The 18,226-nt window shown below is 39.8% G+C and overlaps 1 protein-coding gene across 1 annotated transcript in view; it reads left to right on the plus strand.

Moving 5' to 3' along the window:
* Positions 1-1,033: 1,033 nt before the first annotated feature.
* Positions 1,034-18,226, plus strand: part of zanl (zonadhesin, like) — a 120,129-nt gene continuing 102,936 nt past the window's right edge. Inside the window, exons 1-3 of the mRNA XM_073474660.1 lie at positions 1,034-1,088; positions 16,755-16,904; positions 17,071-17,336. Coding sequence (XP_073330761.1) covers positions 1,034-1,088; positions 16,755-16,904; positions 17,071-17,336 — 471 coding nt within the window. The remainder of the gene's footprint in view (positions 1,089-16,754; positions 16,905-17,070; positions 17,337-18,226) is intronic.

Below are 18,226 nucleotides of genomic sequence, written 5' to 3' on the forward strand. Positions count from 1 at the left end.
ATTCAGTGCAGTCACATAAATTTGATACCTGACAATAAATTAATAAAATAGTTCATTCGCATGCTTCCAGTCTTTTTGCTCATGTGATATGAAGGCATCAGCTGCTTTAAACAAACCAGGTCTTAAGGCCTGGACACACCAAACAGACATCAAATAACTAGTTGTGATAAAGGCCAACTTTTGCGTTGCCTGTGTCCTGGCCTAAAAGCTGCACCCACACCACAAAGACTACAGCCAGCAGTCAGCTAGCTCGCATGTTCTGTGCCTGAGTGAGAGGACATACCTCTCCATACCATCAGTTGGCATTGTCATTTAAAAAAGCAAACTGGAAGACTCATGACAGCAGATATACAAGCTTGTCATGACAAAGTAGCCATTTGTCACATAACTTCCATTTCTAATCTTGGAAATGGCACTGACAAAGATGCAGAGGAGAAAAATGAGCAACCACACAAAATGTTAGAAATCATGGACACTACAGTGGCTCAACAGACTCCTTTTTCTGTTTCTCTTCTTGTGCACTGGTTTGCTTAGCTGAACAGGTGGTCAGAGTGATTCAAGGTACAAGGTAAATTTATTGTCATTTTTTAAACCAGGGTTTAAAAAACAAAATAATGATTGAGTCCTTGAGTCTTTCTACATCTATTTTAGACAATGGAGTGTTGGGGATTAGTTCAGGAATCTCACAGCCTGGGAAGTAAAGCTGCTCTGTAGGCTGGTGGTATGGCAGCGGAAACTTCTGTATCTTTTGCCAGATGGCAGCAGGGTGAACAGACTGTGGCTGGGGTGGATGTCGTCTTTTAGTATCCTTTGGGCTCTGTGCAGACATCTCACCTCACCGATGTCGCTGATGCTCTGTGTTATGGTGGGGTTTTTCTTAGGACCCAAATGCAAAAATCGGAGACAGGAAGTGAGTCTGTAAAGGATTTATTGTATAAACGAGTTCTTCTTGAGGGAAACGTAGATGAGTTGGCCAGGCTGGCAGGCTGGCAGGCAGGCAGGTAGGCAGTTGGCAGGGTTCACTGGAGCCGGCATGGAGAAACTCAGGAGAGCGGGCGAGCAGGAAGCAGAGCGTAAAGGCGCTGGAGGTTCTGCAGAGGAGCCAACAAAGCCACGAGCATAAGCACAAAGCAATCACAGAAACACAAAATACTTAGAGCAATCTAGATACAATAACGAGCGGCACTGAATAGTCACCATACGGGATGGAATAATCTGGCGGCAGAGGATGATGAGAGACAGGTGCGCTTCTCTGCTGCAGCAGACACCGCCGCCACGCCCACAGACACACACACAGGGAAGGGAGAAGGGAGGGGGAAAAGGCAGATAGGGGACAGAAAAACAACCTGACTGCCACAGTAGCACCATGACACTCTGTATATGGGTACCAGTGATGTTTTGGGCTGTTTTAATCAAACATCACCAAATGTTTTAATAAAACATTACCACATTTAAATTTATCCATCCATAATTGTCTAGCTATAGTGTAAAATTACATGTCATGGAGGATTGGTTTTCCTCCTTCCTCCCCATTTTTTTAAGTCACTGGTCGCTATAAATGTGTTTGTCTGTCATTTAATTCCTCTAGTTTTATCTTCAAACTGAATTATCTGTCAACCAGTCATTTGTTTACGTGTCTCAAAGCTTTTCCGTTAATGGTGAAGGTATGAAAAATACCATCAATTAACAACTGATTTGTATGTGCATAGTTCTATCTACTACACAACTACTACTACTACTACTTCTTACAACTACCAACAGGGTGGACACACAGGATGCCTGTTTACTGCGTGGTGGCTGCATTACTGAGCTGCTGTGGCTCACTCACTTGTGTTTTCGCACAGGCTGCGTGGCGGCTGCGTCCTTGCTTCTCCTGCTTGCCCTATCTGTTTACATGGAGTTTGACTTTGATAATTACTGATAAATGTGATTTTCCTTTATCCCGCTGAAAGAGCAATAAAAGCCAGATGGGGAATGAGAGGGAGCGGGGGAGAGAAAGGGAAAGTGACAGAAAGAGAATGCACAGGAAAGAAAGCCCTTCACCTGTTGTGTGTATATTCTTCATGTCTGTGACATATTCTACACATACAGACATTAAAACTGTACTGAATTGCTGTTATGATGTCTATATGACTGTCTACAGGTTGTTTTCAGGTCAATTTTTGCTGAGAACCGTGCACGTGTCGTGGTGAGAATAGGCGAGACGTTGAATCTCTAGATCACGCGATGCAGCAGCCACGCTTGATATGCATTTTTAATTACCAGCCACCTGCTTCAACCAAACGGGAGGAAGTATTTCCCCCTTTCTCAAGATTTAGTTCAAACCCTTTTTGCCAATTATCTTATATATTTAGTTTCTATGCAAATTCATTATGGCATGTTGTTAAAATTGTAAAGACCAAAATAAATACTACTATGTATATGTTTATGTACCCATATATTCACCATTGCTCAGTTACACTCTTTTGTTGAACAATAATTGCTAAATAAAACTTGGAGGTATACATTGATACTAAATTCTGAGAACAGCTCATTCTATTGGTGTAACAAACACAGGTCCATGGAAGCAGTCATACTAAACAACCACTGCAACCTACCAGCACCAGCAAGTTATTGTCAACACAAACAGCCTTTCATGTTTTGCCATTTATTACAAATTTTACAAAAATATCAGCGCAATAGTGGACACTAAAATACCACTTTTCTTTTTTTTCACACTTTTTAGAGGAAGGAATTTGCCTTTGTGTCTGGTTCATAATAAATGAAGGCTAATTATTGAAACAGTCAAGAACATAAATATACAATGCAACATTATAATAAAAATAAAAGGAAATACTATAACAAATATAATTGCAAGTGTATGTTTTAGATTCACAAAGCCGTACAGTTTTGTGCAAACCTCTTCATCGTGGGATGTGCAAATGTTCACAGTATAGAGATTATGTCATGGGATGATGGTCATGGATGTCAGCTGATGTAATGTACAGAGACAGATGTCCTCTGGGGGGGCTTGTTGGTGAGACCAGCTGCAGATGAGAGTAAAGGGCAGGGTGATAATTCATCACTGGGTGGCTGGACTGGAATTCGGGATCTAAAAAGACAAAGATGTAGCAGGGCAGTTAGTTCAGTTAAGACACATTGTTTTTATTAGAACATGTCCGTACTGTGTTTTTTATACAGTGTGAACAGTGATGTGATCAGAATCAGATATATATAGTGCGAACACTGCAGTGTTTTGAATGTTTTTTGAAAAGCCCTTTGTATATGTAGGATCATCTAGCTCTGCAGGTCTGGTCGTTTCTTCATGAGGATAGAAGCCAGAGCTGCTCCTTGTTCATGCCTGGAGCAAGAATTTCATGGTTTACTGATTGTACACAATATCTAACTGTCACTGCTACAGTGAGACACACGTCATAAACCTTGTAATGTCCTCAAAAACGTATAGCCAAGTTACATAACAGTCTCATTACCGTAATGCCAAGTTGTTACAATATAATTCATTGAATGACAATATTTGGTAGACAATTGCAATTTAATGTCAGCTGTTACAAATAAATGCAATGAATAACTGACAGCAGAGCAAGAATACAGCTGGTCAAAATAAGACTGCTATCTTATGATCTTCACATGTGTTAACATTACAGCTGACTTAGCTCAGCTTTAGCAACGCCACAGTACCTAGAAAACTACTGCTACTACTACCACTTCTACTATAACAACTACTACATCTTTGACTGCTACTGTAACTACTGCTTTTACAACTATTTGCATTGATGGTATATTAATCATTGAACTGTGGGAAGCACAGAAAGTCTGTAATTGAAGGAGGATAGGCAGGACGGAGGTTCTCAGATGTTTCAGTTCTGCCATGGCACCTGTTCTGTCGATGAGAAGTAGCGAGAATATAATCTCCTGACAGCAATGGCCTCTCAGGTCGCATTGCTGCTTCCAACCTGTCTGATGTCCTTGGCACCAATGATTGGCTCTGCTGGCACTGGCATAGACCGACCATCTTCCCACCTCATAAAGTTGTGGAGCAGACTGTGGCTTTCACAATCTTCTCTGCCACCTCCGGAGTGACACCAAGCACCCTGGGATACAGCCTCCATGATGCCAAAGGAGCATTCAACCACTCTCCTGGCATGAGAAAGCCTAAAGTTGAACATGTCTCTTCTGAGAGGGAAGGCCTCATCAGCCACAAAGACATAGAGGACAGGGCCCAGGCATGCAGCATTCCTCCATCAGTGTTTCTCCCACATTCTCCCACATAGATAGTGGTAGTGGGCATCCACCATGGCGAGGAGAACAATTGATAAGGCTCCGCTACAATTAAAGAAAAGGGAACTGCTCCAAGGTGGGATGGATGATGGTGTAATTCCCATCAGTTGCACTGAGGCAGTTCAGAAAGGCCAGAGGGTACTGGAAATTCTGAGCAATCCTCTGCCAGTCTTCCTACTTGGGTACAGGCATGTGGTCAGACGGTAGCTCCATATTGCTTCACAGCCATCCTTCACTATATGTCCAACAGTGCAATACCACACCCGGTAGCTGAATCTCGCTTTTATTTTTATCTAATCAGTTGTTGAATTCTTACTACCAGAGAAAAAAAATCAATTTACTTCTCAGTAGGTTGGATAATATATTTTGTGCATTCCAAAATGTTTTCACTACTGATAAAATATATCCCAGTCATACTTAATAAAAGGGGATATTAAAGTGTGTACTTATTAATAATGTAGCAAAATTAGCATTTTTTCCAGCAAAGTGTTAAATGAGAAGTAACAACTAATAGCAACATGCACATTATAAGTTCTAACCCATAGACTGAAAAAATAAGGTCAAACCAAATTCATCCAGTAGGTGGTATAGGCCCATTGTTGGTCAAAGGTTAATGATGCTACCCAGAATGTTGTCTGTGCTCTGGAGATAGTCCCAGCAACATTCTGAAGCAGTAATTCAAATTGTTCCTTGGTTAGCTTAAAATAGGCTGGGAATTGGGCTCCATCCAACAGTAACTGCTAGACAAGGCGATGATATTCACCATATTTTTGTCTCTTACGAATCGTGTCATGCATCAGCATTAAGCTCGTTGTCATAGCAAGTATGAGGGCAAGCACCGTCCATTCGGTGCTCATGGTAAATATTATGTTAAATAGAAAACAAACAGATAGGCAAGTAAACACCAAAGAGGCAGTTTTGATCATACAGCAGCCACTACAAAGATATAATTGTTATAGATACTAGACACATGTGCAGCGTTTTTTTCTGTTTGAGCTCAAGCGCTTCATCCCAGCCCTCCCAAGCGCACAGCAAGTGCGTTTCTGCCCAAAAAAACACTGCTCTGTGCTGAATTCAGCTGAATAGCTGCGTCATGCTCCAGCATCCGGCAGAAATAGAAGTCCTGCAACGCAGCGGAGGCAGTGGCAGTTAACACATAGACTAGAGTGAAACCTATCAGCTCCACTGCCTTGGCGGAGCTGTGACGGAGTGGAGCCGGACTGGACATGTATCTGGTGGAATCTAGGGGTGAGTGAGGAGCAGTAGATATGGCATCCTCCATCCCAATGAGGGTCCTGGCTAGATTTCTTCGATGTGCTTGAAAACCGGTTTCTCAAAGAGAAATTGGCCAACAGCCAGTTGTCAGTGTGGTGCATCAGGGCCCATAAGACATGTCCTCTGATCATGTCTAAGTGTTTTCTAGCTCTTCTAATTGTTGACACTGGAAGGTGGGGTGAGAAGCCATCTTTCATATTCTCCTCCTGGCTGCACCAACAGCTGCCATCTCTCTCCAAGGATTCTGTTTTTGTGCGTCATTGTAGTCTCAGCATGATGGATTTTACAATGACGACATTCTTTCCAACAGTCTATCCTCAAACATTGCTGGACACAGTTCCCAGTGATCTTTTTTCTGTTGAAAAGATGTTTGTTTTTGCTTACTTGACCAGGTAATGAGATTGTGGTGATTTCATGGGTAGGAAAGGCCAAATGAGCCAGTGAGTGGGAGGTCACTTACAAAGTCCAGGAGGGACTTTAAAGTATGTCTTGTCTTGTCTTGTCATTAATGCACCAGTGTACTAAACACCAAAAGTAATAGTTACTGTTAGTTCCAGGAAAACACTCATTTAACACGGAGGATAATTTCACACAGCTGAGCAGTATTACGTACTTTTTCAATTTATATCAGTTCCAATTACTTTTCAAGCCATGTGAGGGCCTTACGAAAGCTTATTGCACCCTGTCCCTTTGATGTTGTCTCCATCTTCCCCTATTCTTTGGTTATTCAGAGGGAGAATCCTATCTAAGTCTTCCAAATTCCTGGAACAGGAGACAGATGCATTAGTAGCAGCCTGTCTGAGAATGTCTGGTTCTTCACTATGATAGCCTCAGACTTAGACTAGACTTAGACTTTATCGTCCCATGGGGAAATTCTTTTTCACAGCACCGTACCCATACGACAGCACATACAACAGAGAGTATACAAATCAGTACATTCAACAACACACCATAAAAAAAACACAGTACCAAACAGCAGTTACAAAACCACACTCAGGTCTGTTCAGCGAGACCCTTTTATTTAGGGCAGTTACAGCTGAGGGGATCAGGCTTTTCCCAAAGCAAGCTCTTCTGCACCTTAATACTCTGTACCTCCACCCTGAAGGCAGTAGGGTAAAGTGGGTGTTGAGTGGATGTGTGATGTCCTGTTCTATTGAAGTCCTAATGCATGTAATGGCCATATTATTCAGAACTGTAAGGTTGGGTGTGGGGACACCAATTATCCTGGCAGTTGTGTTGGTTATGCATGTGAGTTTGGCCCAGATTTTAACAGATAGCATATTGAAGAAGCAGGTGGAACAGTACAGTAGGATGGGCTTGATGATACTCTGGTACAAGATGGCTCCTAAGACCTACTGTATATGAGCTCACCTCTCATCTGTCCCTTTTTGTCTGTACTGTAAAATCTGCTGACTTCTTCCTCCACCTCTCACCTGTTCCTGAAATGCGTGACGATAGAGTTTTAATAGTTGAGATAAATTGGTTACTAAGTTTGGTGTGTCTAGGTGTGACTCTTGTAGATGGAGGGATAATGACTTTATAACTATGGCTTCTATCCATATCCTCCTCACAGATCTCTGATTTCATGCCACACCAAAATATTACAAAGATCAGGTCTGTCTGTCTGTCTGTCTGTCTATCCATCTATTCATCTGAAGTTAGAGGATAAGGAACAATGTGTGAGTTTAAAAATAATTTATTTTGTCGGTGTTGTAAAGGTTAAAGATTGACTGATTGCTTTTAACTAACAGGTACCAGTCAGGGTCTGACATAACCCATGGCCCGATGACCCGGGGCCAGTGAACGCTTATGCAGGGCAAGTTGATTGGGTAATAATTGGCCCCCCTGGGTGAGTGAGCACATATGAGAAGATCAGGGTTTTCCTTACCATTAGCCTATAATTTGGCTGCATGGCCTAAGCATTTTATTACAGTGCCTACAGGTGAATGAACAGGAAAAATTATGCTGATACACGTTTCTCGTCAGGCTGTGCTGTTTCTGTCCTCTTGTCTGCTTAGATAAAGTGTTGCTCGAGGCTCATGAGAGTTGTTTAGTGGAACCTTTGAATAATAACCAAACAGGTGTCATTCAAACTGAACATTTTACTTGCAAATGTGCTGCAGTTTTACAAAGAACAAGGTAAACCAACAGACTTTTGCACCCGACATCTCCTATTTATAACATCACTAAAGCTAGTGACAAAACCACTGAACAGGTTACTTCAAAATAAAAGCACTTCCTGTCACCACTGTCCATAGTAATTCTAGTAAGTAAATTAAAACACATTTTACTGTAAATAATGTATATAGTATAGTATGTTTTAACATGTCCTCTATAAACTGAATAAATTCTCTTCTCTTCTGCCTGTGTATGCCATACTATCAGACTTTACACAAAATATGGAGAAACCTACATTCATACACCGCATTCATTTACTGATCCAATATGTGCCTAATTTTATATTTTGTATATTTGTGTAATATAACAACATGACTTATCAATAAATAAAATCTAAAGGGAACTTCGCTGTTGTATATATTACGTATAATAAATCACCAAAATTATGGAAAAAAAATGTTATTTTAATTTTTTGGCTGCTGGGCCAGTGAAAATATACAAGGGGCCATTGAAACTCTGATCTACTGGCCAAGTGGGCTAGTGGGGAAAAATGTTATGTCATGTTATGTTATGCCAATGTTCTGTAATACCAGGGTAGAGATGACCTACTGAGCAACAACGGGACAGTAACATATAGGCTACAGGTCTGAAAAGGCCAAAAACCAACATCAAATGCCTAGTACTTTCGATCCCTCAGGCAGCACTGCAGTGAAATCAGGATATTACTACAGACCTGGGAACACAAAATCAGAATCAAAAAAGACTATTTTTTGTAAACACAGTTCGTCGATGAAATGACAGTTGATACCCATGGTAGGGTATTAACCTGTGATAGCCAAACATCAACAGCATCCATAAATGCTGGCAACTTCTCTGGGCCTAAGCTCATCTGAGGTGGACTAATTCAAACTGGAAACGTTTGCTGTTGTGGTAGTAGACTGCCTGCCTGGTCCAGGCTCCAATTTCCCATTACAATGTGTGGAACATTAGTAAAAAATACAACAACAGAGATCCAGAGCTGTTATACATCAAGCAGGAATGGGAAAGAATTTCAACTTGAACAATTGGGGTCCTCAGTTCTCTCGGTTCTCAAACACTTTGTACACATGCCCATGTGTCAACTTTTTTTGAACATGCTGCAGGCATTAAATTCATATTGAGTGTTTGTTTACAAAGAATAATAAAGTTTAAATTACCAATGTATGGCAGTAACAGAGGGGTCAAACGATGCAAGCAAACTCCCGCACACTGCCAACCCAGGATGCAGCGATGGTGCCCCTGCTAAATAGTGTAGAGGAAAAATTGATTTGCCTGTTGACCTCTCAACAAGTTTCATGCAGCGATTGGGATTTTGAAAACAGTACATACCCAAATAGATTAGATGCTAGGTTTAAGGGATGGGGGGCTCAAGGGTCCTTGAAGAGTGTTCAAGATCTGAAGTTGCAGCATGCATTGGATAACAGGATTTTTTACAAATCTCTTCAAGTTCAGCATTATATGGAACAATTTATGAAGATAAATAAACAAAAGTACTTGGAGAAAAGTGTAATTAAAGTCTTTATAGAGTCTTGAACTTAAACCAAAAAGCAATATAACCAATGAGGAATGGGAATGGAATTTATGTGAGTTACAATGGAAGACTTTAAGCTCAACTTTATGGAAAGAAAATCCTCATTAGGATCATTTCAAAAAAGTCATGATATCAAATCTTTCAGCTGCTGGAGATAGTATGGCCTCTCTGAGGTAAATCATTATGTATTCTGGTCCTGCCCATTGTTGATTCCTTCCTGGCAGGAGGTTCATGAGGTTTTGCAAAAAGTTTTCCAGGTGGACACTCAGTTCAACAATCCGCCCTGCTGTTAGAGAATGTTTCCTCTCATGTTAGATATTTTTATTTCAGATAATAAGTGCAGCTGGCAGGAAGGGTTCAACGCGAAAGTGTTTAAAACCAGGTATACCTACAGTTGATGATTAGATTGACATTGTCTGTGACATCTTTAAAATGGAAAAAATAACTTTTTCAATTAGACTGCAGAAGGACTTTTTGAAAGCTGGGACAGTTGGATTATGTACATTAAATAAATACAACCACTGTTTATGTAGTGTGAATTATGGTCTGTTAATTTATTTATTTATTCTCATTTTCTTTTGCTATCCTTTTCTGTGCAGTGATTGGATTATTACAAAGGCACACCCCAACAGTTTAGTTTGTTATTTGTTATTACTATTTTTGTTATTACTATTTTGTATTTAATTGCCTGTTTTGCACCTGTATTTTTATTAACTTTATTGATCCTTAGTGCCCTCTGTATTGTTTATCCTAACTGAGTAGTTTTACTCTCTTTTACAGCTGTAACCTACAGAGTACTTCAGTTAGGGAAATGAAGCCTTATGAAAATGTCAATATTGGTTGTATGGACCTTGAAGTAAGTCAATACAAAGAGAGTTTCAAAAAGAAAAAAAAAAGGAGGGGTGTGCCCATTTGGTCAAAGTATTCTGTTTATCACACAATAATCTCTATAACGTCTTACAGTACAACTTATTATTTGTCATATATTGTTTGATGGGCATCCCCACCCAGCAAATGAACTGCTGAAAGGTCAAAAAGCACACACACACAGGCTCAGATAAACACCTAGAAACTCACAACTAAAGAGAACACACCCTGTCCCTATCGCTTACAGTTACTCATTTACACATTTTGCAACTTTAGTAGTGCAGCAATTGGGCATCCACACCACCCACCCAACACATCCACCCTTGTTGCCACTGAGCACCCCCCCCCCCCCCCCCCCCCCAACCATCATAGCCATCTATATAAAGTCCCCTGCTCTGTCCATCTGCCTTCTTCTCCTGCAAACATGGAAACATCAAAGTTTCTAATTCTACTATTATGGATGTGTGGTTGCAGAGCAGGACAGGCACAGCACAGGTGAGTCATTCTCCAAAACAATCATTACAGAAATAATGACAAATCTCTCTTTTTTTGTTATTTTTACCTCAGTAAAACATTTTTTTTTGTCAAAATGTGTATCATTGACAGTTATTTAACCTATATAGTTATATAACCTATCAATGAATAAGAAAGTCCAAAAATGATCAAATCACTGATTTTTATTATGCCATACCAACACTTAAAAAAAAAAAAAAAAAAAAACAACAAAAACCACAACAACAACAGACATTTATATGAAACATGGTAACTTTCTGAAAGTATTATTCAACAATTGATGATAATGTATGACTGTCTTCAGTATTTATTTTAAGCTGAATTGAATTTTACTGCATTTAGGCCAGCAAGAAAAGCAGCTCATTAAGGATTTAATTTGACTGGGGCTAAATTGGGCACAGCCCCAGCGCATAGGCTTCGCCTCCCACCCTCAGTGGAGGGAAGACAGTGAGCAAGCAAGATGCTTGTCAGGCCATGTAGATAATGCACTAGGGTCCATATTTTAGAAGTAAATCTCAGAAGGCTCTTGGCCACACTGGTGGGTAAATGATTGTTCCAAGATATTCATGTAATAAAAAACTATGTTAAGAGTTTCTTCTGCATTTTGGTGTTGTTTACGGGCACACTGCTTCTGTCCTCTGTTGACAGGAACAAGGAGTTCATTTTACATTCAGTTGCACCTCATAAACTCTGACTGAGAAGTTTCCTTTTTTTAAGACTCCACGCCCAGAGGTGTTATGTTTTTGGGTTCTGTGCCTCCGTCCGTCCCAGTCTTGTGAACGTGATATCTCAAGAACCCGTTGAGGGATTTCTTTAAATCTCAAGACTCAAGGATAAACTGATTAGATTTTGGTGTTAAAAGGTTAAGGTCACTCTGAACTAATGGCATCCTATTCACGTAAACACGATATCTAAGAAATGTATTGAGGGGATTTCTTACATTTTAGCACAAACGGTTATATGCACTGAAGGATCAACTGATTAGATTAGATTGGCCTTTATTCAACAATACATTTGATAATTACTACAGCATTTGACACAAATGTAATATGATAATGTTCTGCAAAATATGTTCTGGACATGATTCAACGCCATAGCTCAGGAACAGCAACTTGACTGGTGCGCAGAGGCATACAACTGCAGGATAGTAATTCTTATTATCACTTTTTTGTTGAACTACATAGACGTACACAGATGATAATTTCCGAATTGTTTTACTGCACTTACTGCACTTACTGCACTTACTTGCATTTGTGGCCCTCGGATTTTTTCATCTAGCGGTCCCCTTTGCTGGTGATTCATATAATTAATTTCAGACTTTCTTTTGGGTGTGAAAGTCTGAGGGGTATAGGGTGTTGGACTCTTGACTTGTAATTTTAAATTCCGGGATACCGCCTGCATTTCTCCACAGGTGATTAGTTTAGTGCATTCAATCAATCAGGAGGTGCTTGCAAAAATATTGATTTTTATTTCTTAAACTGTTAATAAACTTGTAACCTCTAATTTATGGTTGAGATGTGATGCTGTTCTGTGTGAATTCTTATTAAATCCCAATCAACCAATCAATCTTTATTTTTTATAGCACCAATTTACAACAAAAGTTATCTCATGACACTTTCCAGTTGATGCAGGTCTAGACCATACTCTAATATATGTATTTACAGAGACCCGACATTTCCCCCATGAGCAAGCACTTGGCTAGAGGAGTCCGGTACATAACTCTATCTCTCATCTCTTTTACCGCTTTCTCCCCCACTAACAGCAGTGGGTTGATAAAGAGTAAATGAGAAAAAATAAATTAATTGTTCCAAATGGTGGTATTTAGGCCAACTGTGGAATGGCAGCAGAATAAGTGTGAACATTTGAACAAGTTTAAACTTTTTACACGGACTGTGCCTTGAACACGCAGAGAGAGGGAGAAAGAGGAAGAGAGGGAGAGACAGATGGAGGGAGGCAGAAAGGGGTTGGTAGGCATGGAGATGTACAGAAGCTACAACATAACTGAAATATGAATATTAGTGACACTAACAGCTGTAAAACGACTATAGTCGAAATATGATCCTTAATAATAATAATAATAATTATTATTATTATTATTATAACAATAATAATAATGATGATGATGATAGGAGTCTAGCAGGACCATAGCAGCAGAGCCAACCACAATCCATGAGAACCTGCAAGACGAGAAAGTACAGAGGACTACGTGGAAGAAGCGAAGTTAGTAACATGCATAAATGGGACATGAATATGGACTGATAGAGAGGAAGAGAGAGGAGCTCTGTGCATCATGGGGGTCCCCTGGCAGTCTAAGCCTATGGCATAAGGGCCTATGCAGGCCCTAACTATAAGCTTTAGGTTTTAAGCGTACTCTTAAATGAAGAGGGTGTGTAACTCCTGATCCAAAACTGGAAGATGGTTCCACAGAAGAGGAGCTTGATAGCTCTTTAAAGACTCTAGGAACCACAAGTACGTCTACATCCTGGGAACGTAGTGTTCTAGTGGGGTAAAGGGGCACTATGAGCTCTTAATATATGATGTTGCCTGGCCTTTGTATGTGAGGAGGAGGATTTTAAATTCTATTCTTGATTTTACAGGAAGTCAGTGCAGAGAGGCTCAAATGGGAGAAATCTGATCTCTAATATTCATTCTTGTCAGTATAGGCAGCAGCATTCTGGAAGTTTAGCTAACTGATTAGTGTCGTCTGACTTAATGGATAAGTATAATTGTGTATCATCTGCATAATACTGAAAATGAGTGAAGTAGCACAGAACCTTGTGGAACTCCATGACTAACTTTGCTGTATTGAGGAGTCATTGTTAACTGAGATCACTCTGATAGATATGACTTAAACCAGCAAGGCAACTTTAAGCAATGCTATTTCGGTGCTATGGTACTCTGAAACCTGATTCGAAATTCTCATATAAGCTACAGTTATATCGAAAGTTAAATAACTGATTGGCAGCTGTTTTCTCAAGGATCTTAGAGAAAAAGGGAAGGTTAGATATTGGTCTATAGTTGGCTAAAACCTCTTGATCAAGTGTGGGCTTTTTAAGGAGGAGGTTTAATTACAGCTACTTCAAAGGACTGTGGTACATCCCCCTTTAATAGGGATAGATTGATCATGTCCAGTAGTGAAGCGCTAACTAGATGTAGAACTTCTTTAATCAATATAGATGGATTGGGTCCAAGAGACATGCTGAAAGAGTGCCTTAAGTAATAATGAGTTCATGGGGACTTTGTTCCACTAAATGATCTTTTTATCTGATGCCAGAATGTAAAATCTAATAATCCTATTACATTTTTTACAGTTTTACTACTTTGTTTGTAATGTTTTAATTTACTAAAGGAATTGTATCGCTATTCAGTGTGAAATCTATTAATTGCCATCTTTAATTGATGGCTGTTTGTTCTTGTACTTACTGTCATTTGTTTAGTCCTGCTTTACAGACAGGTTACAGGGTATGTCACACTGTTAAGTAGTTAAATGGGGCCCGCTTCACAAAAGTGATTTGCACACACTGTAATAGTGGGAATGTCCTGTTTCACAAAGATCAGTCTATGAGTGCCACAGGGCTCTTGCCATGCATGGGTCGCAGTTCCATTGTTTGTTGTGATTCTTCGGACCTGTTAAAAATAATCAAGGAGGGAACTTTCCCATGTTGCTAATCACAACTTGCATGTTGGAAATTTGATGATACAGACCCTTGCTTTTGTTGACTGACTCTTAACATAGGATAATAGCTTAATGGTTGCACTTTGACTGGGGCTCTTTACCTGCAACTGCATAACAATGTAAACTGTAGTTTAAATGAGTGGTTTAGATTAATCTTTATATTAAATCCTGGACCTACCTTATACAACCATAGAGGTGTTCCTTGAAGTAGTAGTAATTAATAATTCATCCATGATCATAATTGGATATTGATACCTTCTCTTATTACCTTCTTTACTACAAAGAAAAACAAGCGGATAAGCGTTTAAGGAAGCTTTAACCTATGTTCATCCAATGTCTTTCTCTCTTTTACAGCTCGCAGAAATCATACAGAGAAGATGGTAGGTTGGTTTTAATTATCCAATAAATTCTGTGTATCTTTAGCACACATTCATACATTTAGACACAGATTTAATGGCACTTGGCAATGGCAATTAGAACAGTATATATTAAACAGTAAAAAAGTATAAATTAGATGGCATTTTCACTCAGACAGTAGCACAGCATGTGATAGCCTCCACCACAGCGGCCTTGGGATGGATGTGGACTTTACCTTTTTACAGCTCCTTATCTTCACTATCATTAGCCAATCGTGAACACAACCTAAAGATACACACAGCAAAGTGCATAAAGACATAAATTCTCACACAAAGCATTAAAATCACCATGTCAACAGTCCCCTGTTATGGGGAATTCTAGGTGTTGCTTTCACTTGACCTAACACACAGTCCCCAACTGAGATACAGTATCATAAGTAGATAAGCTTGTTTATGTTGTGTTACTAGAGGTAACAAGTAGATGCTAGCCTTTCTAGCTTTAGATTTCTTGAGCACAAAGAGTGGGGTCACATGTATCTCTCTTTACAAATTCCAATATTTGTCTCTCCCACTTCTACAGTTTGAGTTTGATTCACAAGAATGTTCACTACTGTGCACACTAAAGAGAGTGCGGATTACAGTTCTGCCAACTCCAACTCTTCCCTTATGTTTCCATGTTATGTGAAAATGATTTATTGTAAATCATAAAAGAATGTTACCGATATTTTGATTTTAATGTTCTCTTAAAAAGGTGCTCCAATCAATGGTTATCAATTAAACCAAATGTAATTTTCAGTGGAGAAAGTCAGTCCATTATCTATAACTGTTTAGCCTTTTGGAGGTCAGGGGACATAAGGCACAAGGCGGGTACACCAAATCATCACAGGGCTGACACATAGAGTTGCTGCATGTCTTTGGACTGTGGGGGGAAGCCAGAGCACCAGCCAGAGAGCAATCCCATGCTGACACAAAAAGGATAAAGATAATATACCCCTGATAAAATTGGGGCACTTGTGGATATAGTGCACTAATAAGACACCCCATTTTCATTGTGTCCCCTCCACTTCTGGAACCAAACCTATACTCATCATTCCATCAGTTTTTAGAACCACTGATCCTAGAGTGTCCCAGAATCCCAGAATGCACTGTGTGACAGTGATGGTACCCTCTGAACAATTCTCTTCTCAAGCACACAGCAAACACACATATCACACAACAATCACTTTCGCTCTTACATTTAAAGCTGGATTACCAACCAGGCAAAGTGTAGAACTGCATCAAATACAGCAGCCTGGGCAGCGGGCCTACACTTTTAAGTTTGACGAAGATTTCCCCTTTAGCGCAAATTCTTAAAACACCTCTCTAGTGCAGTAGCATAAAATGTGAAAAAAAGTCAGGGGGTTAGATATGTCAAACACTGGATTTTTCCTCTGGAGACCGGGGTTCACATTCCATTTGTGATCAGGAGTCAGGAGTAATTTGTTTCTAAGCTATGTTGCATAAGTAAGTTAACATACATTAATGATATAACATAGGGACGTGATGTAGCGATCTGACCTAGCGCTGTGATGAAGTGAGGTGAGTTACGTTGCGTACGTCACTTATGTTATGAGACTGAATGTTGTCATTTTAATTAAAAATATGGTCTTTTCGTCAACCTTTCCAAGTACTTTTTGTGCTTAAACCTAGCGAAACCACAACCATTTGACAAAGTGAATAACAGTTCAAAAGTCATAATATGTCATAATATGTGGAGTGTTTATCAGCAAACTTTATTTTGAAAGTCTAACCGAATGGTGTATATTATATATTAATACAAACTTTACTGCATGTCCCTTATTTTGAAATTCTAACCGCTAGAGGGGTAGGTAGAGCATCATATTTTGAAGCTTAAGGCCACTGACTAAGCCCTTCTCACATGAACTGATTATTTATCACATTGACCACAGAGATTTTGTCAGTGACTCGAACAATTCCTCACAAAATCTTGTGCGCATTTTATTATGTATCACAAATTTTTTGATGAAAAATAATATTACATTGCTATTGTCTGATTAACCCCCTACATACATTTATCTGTGTTGCATTTATGTTCCTCCAGCAGTAGTGCTGACCTCCTGTGACTTTAACCAGGACAGCGACCCATTCTGCAGGTTCAGTCAGGACAACACAGACAATGGTGACTGGACAAGACACAAAGGTCCAACCCCAACACCTGGCACTGGCCCTAGTGGAGACTACCCTGATGGAAGTCAGTCCTGGTGGTTTTTTGGATTATTCCATTTCTTTACCTTAATTACCTTATTGGTTACTAGGACATGACTGAGGTTAATTTAGAGTCCTGGGATGGAATCACTGAAATCTGACTCATGATTAGATAAATGCATGTCTTGCTTATGTTTTCCATTTGTCTGCAGACGGCTACTATATCTACCATGAGTGTGACAATGTGGCTAATGGACAGAAAGTTCGTCTGTTGAGCCCTGACCTCTCATCACCGGCCTCTCAGATCTGTGTCCAGTTTAATTACTTCATGTATGGCTCTGACAATCAGAATGTGTTGAGAGTTCTGACCAAGAGGCCTGAAGGTGAGGAGGAGGTCTGGAAGAAGACTGGTATCCAGAGTACATCCTGGCTGAATGGTTCTGTCACCGTATCAACACCCAGCAGTCAGAGCGCCACTGTGAGTGTTAGCAGGCCACTATAGATGTAGCTGTTAGCAGCATTATGGCAAATAGGATCCAGTCTCTGGTCATAAAGGGAGAAAAAAAGGATTTAAAATAATTCACTGTTAAAAAGTAAATCTTGATCAATACAGGGCATACAGGTGCATCTCAAAAAATTTGAATATCATGTAAAAGTATTTTTTTTCCCCCTGTAATTTAATTAGAAAAAGTGAAACTTTCATATACAGTATTCTAGATCCATTACTCATAAAGTGAAATATTTCAGGTCTTTTTTTGGTTTAATTTTGATGATTACGGGAAATGATTTTGTCATCGTGATTGTCATCACGAAGACACCAGAAAAACAGGGAACAGTAGAAATTAGCACCTGTATGCAACTCTCAACTCTGTTGAGAGTTGCATACAGGTGCATCTCAAAAAATATGTATATCATGGAAAAGTTCATTTTTTTATGTAATGTGGCACTGTTGAGGTGTTATGGAAGCCCAGGTCACTTTGATATCGGCTTTCAGCTCGTCTGTATTGTTGGGACTGGTGTCTCTACAATACCCCATAGATTCTCTATGGGGTTCGGGTCAGGTTGGCTGGCCAGTCAAGTCAATATCATGTTCAGCAAACAGTTACTAGTCCTGCTGGAAAAGGAAATCAGCATCTGCATACAGTATGGAGATGCTGCTTTCCTTTTCCAGCAGGACTTGGCACCTGCCCACAGTGCCAAAACTACTAGTAACCAGTTTGCTGACCATGGTATTAATGTGCTTGATTGGCCAGCCAACTCGCCTGACCAGAAGCCCATAGAGAACCTGTGGGGTATTGTCAAGAGGAAGATGAAAATTCATGCAAAATGAGCCGCAACCAAATATTGACTGCCTAAATGAACATACTT

The sequence above is a fragment of the Pagrus major genome, chromosome 10 (genome assembly GCF_040436345.1).
Source record: "Pagrus major chromosome 10, Pma_NU_1.0".
NCBI lineage: Eukaryota > Metazoa > Chordata > Actinopteri > Spariformes > Sparidae > Pagrus > Pagrus major.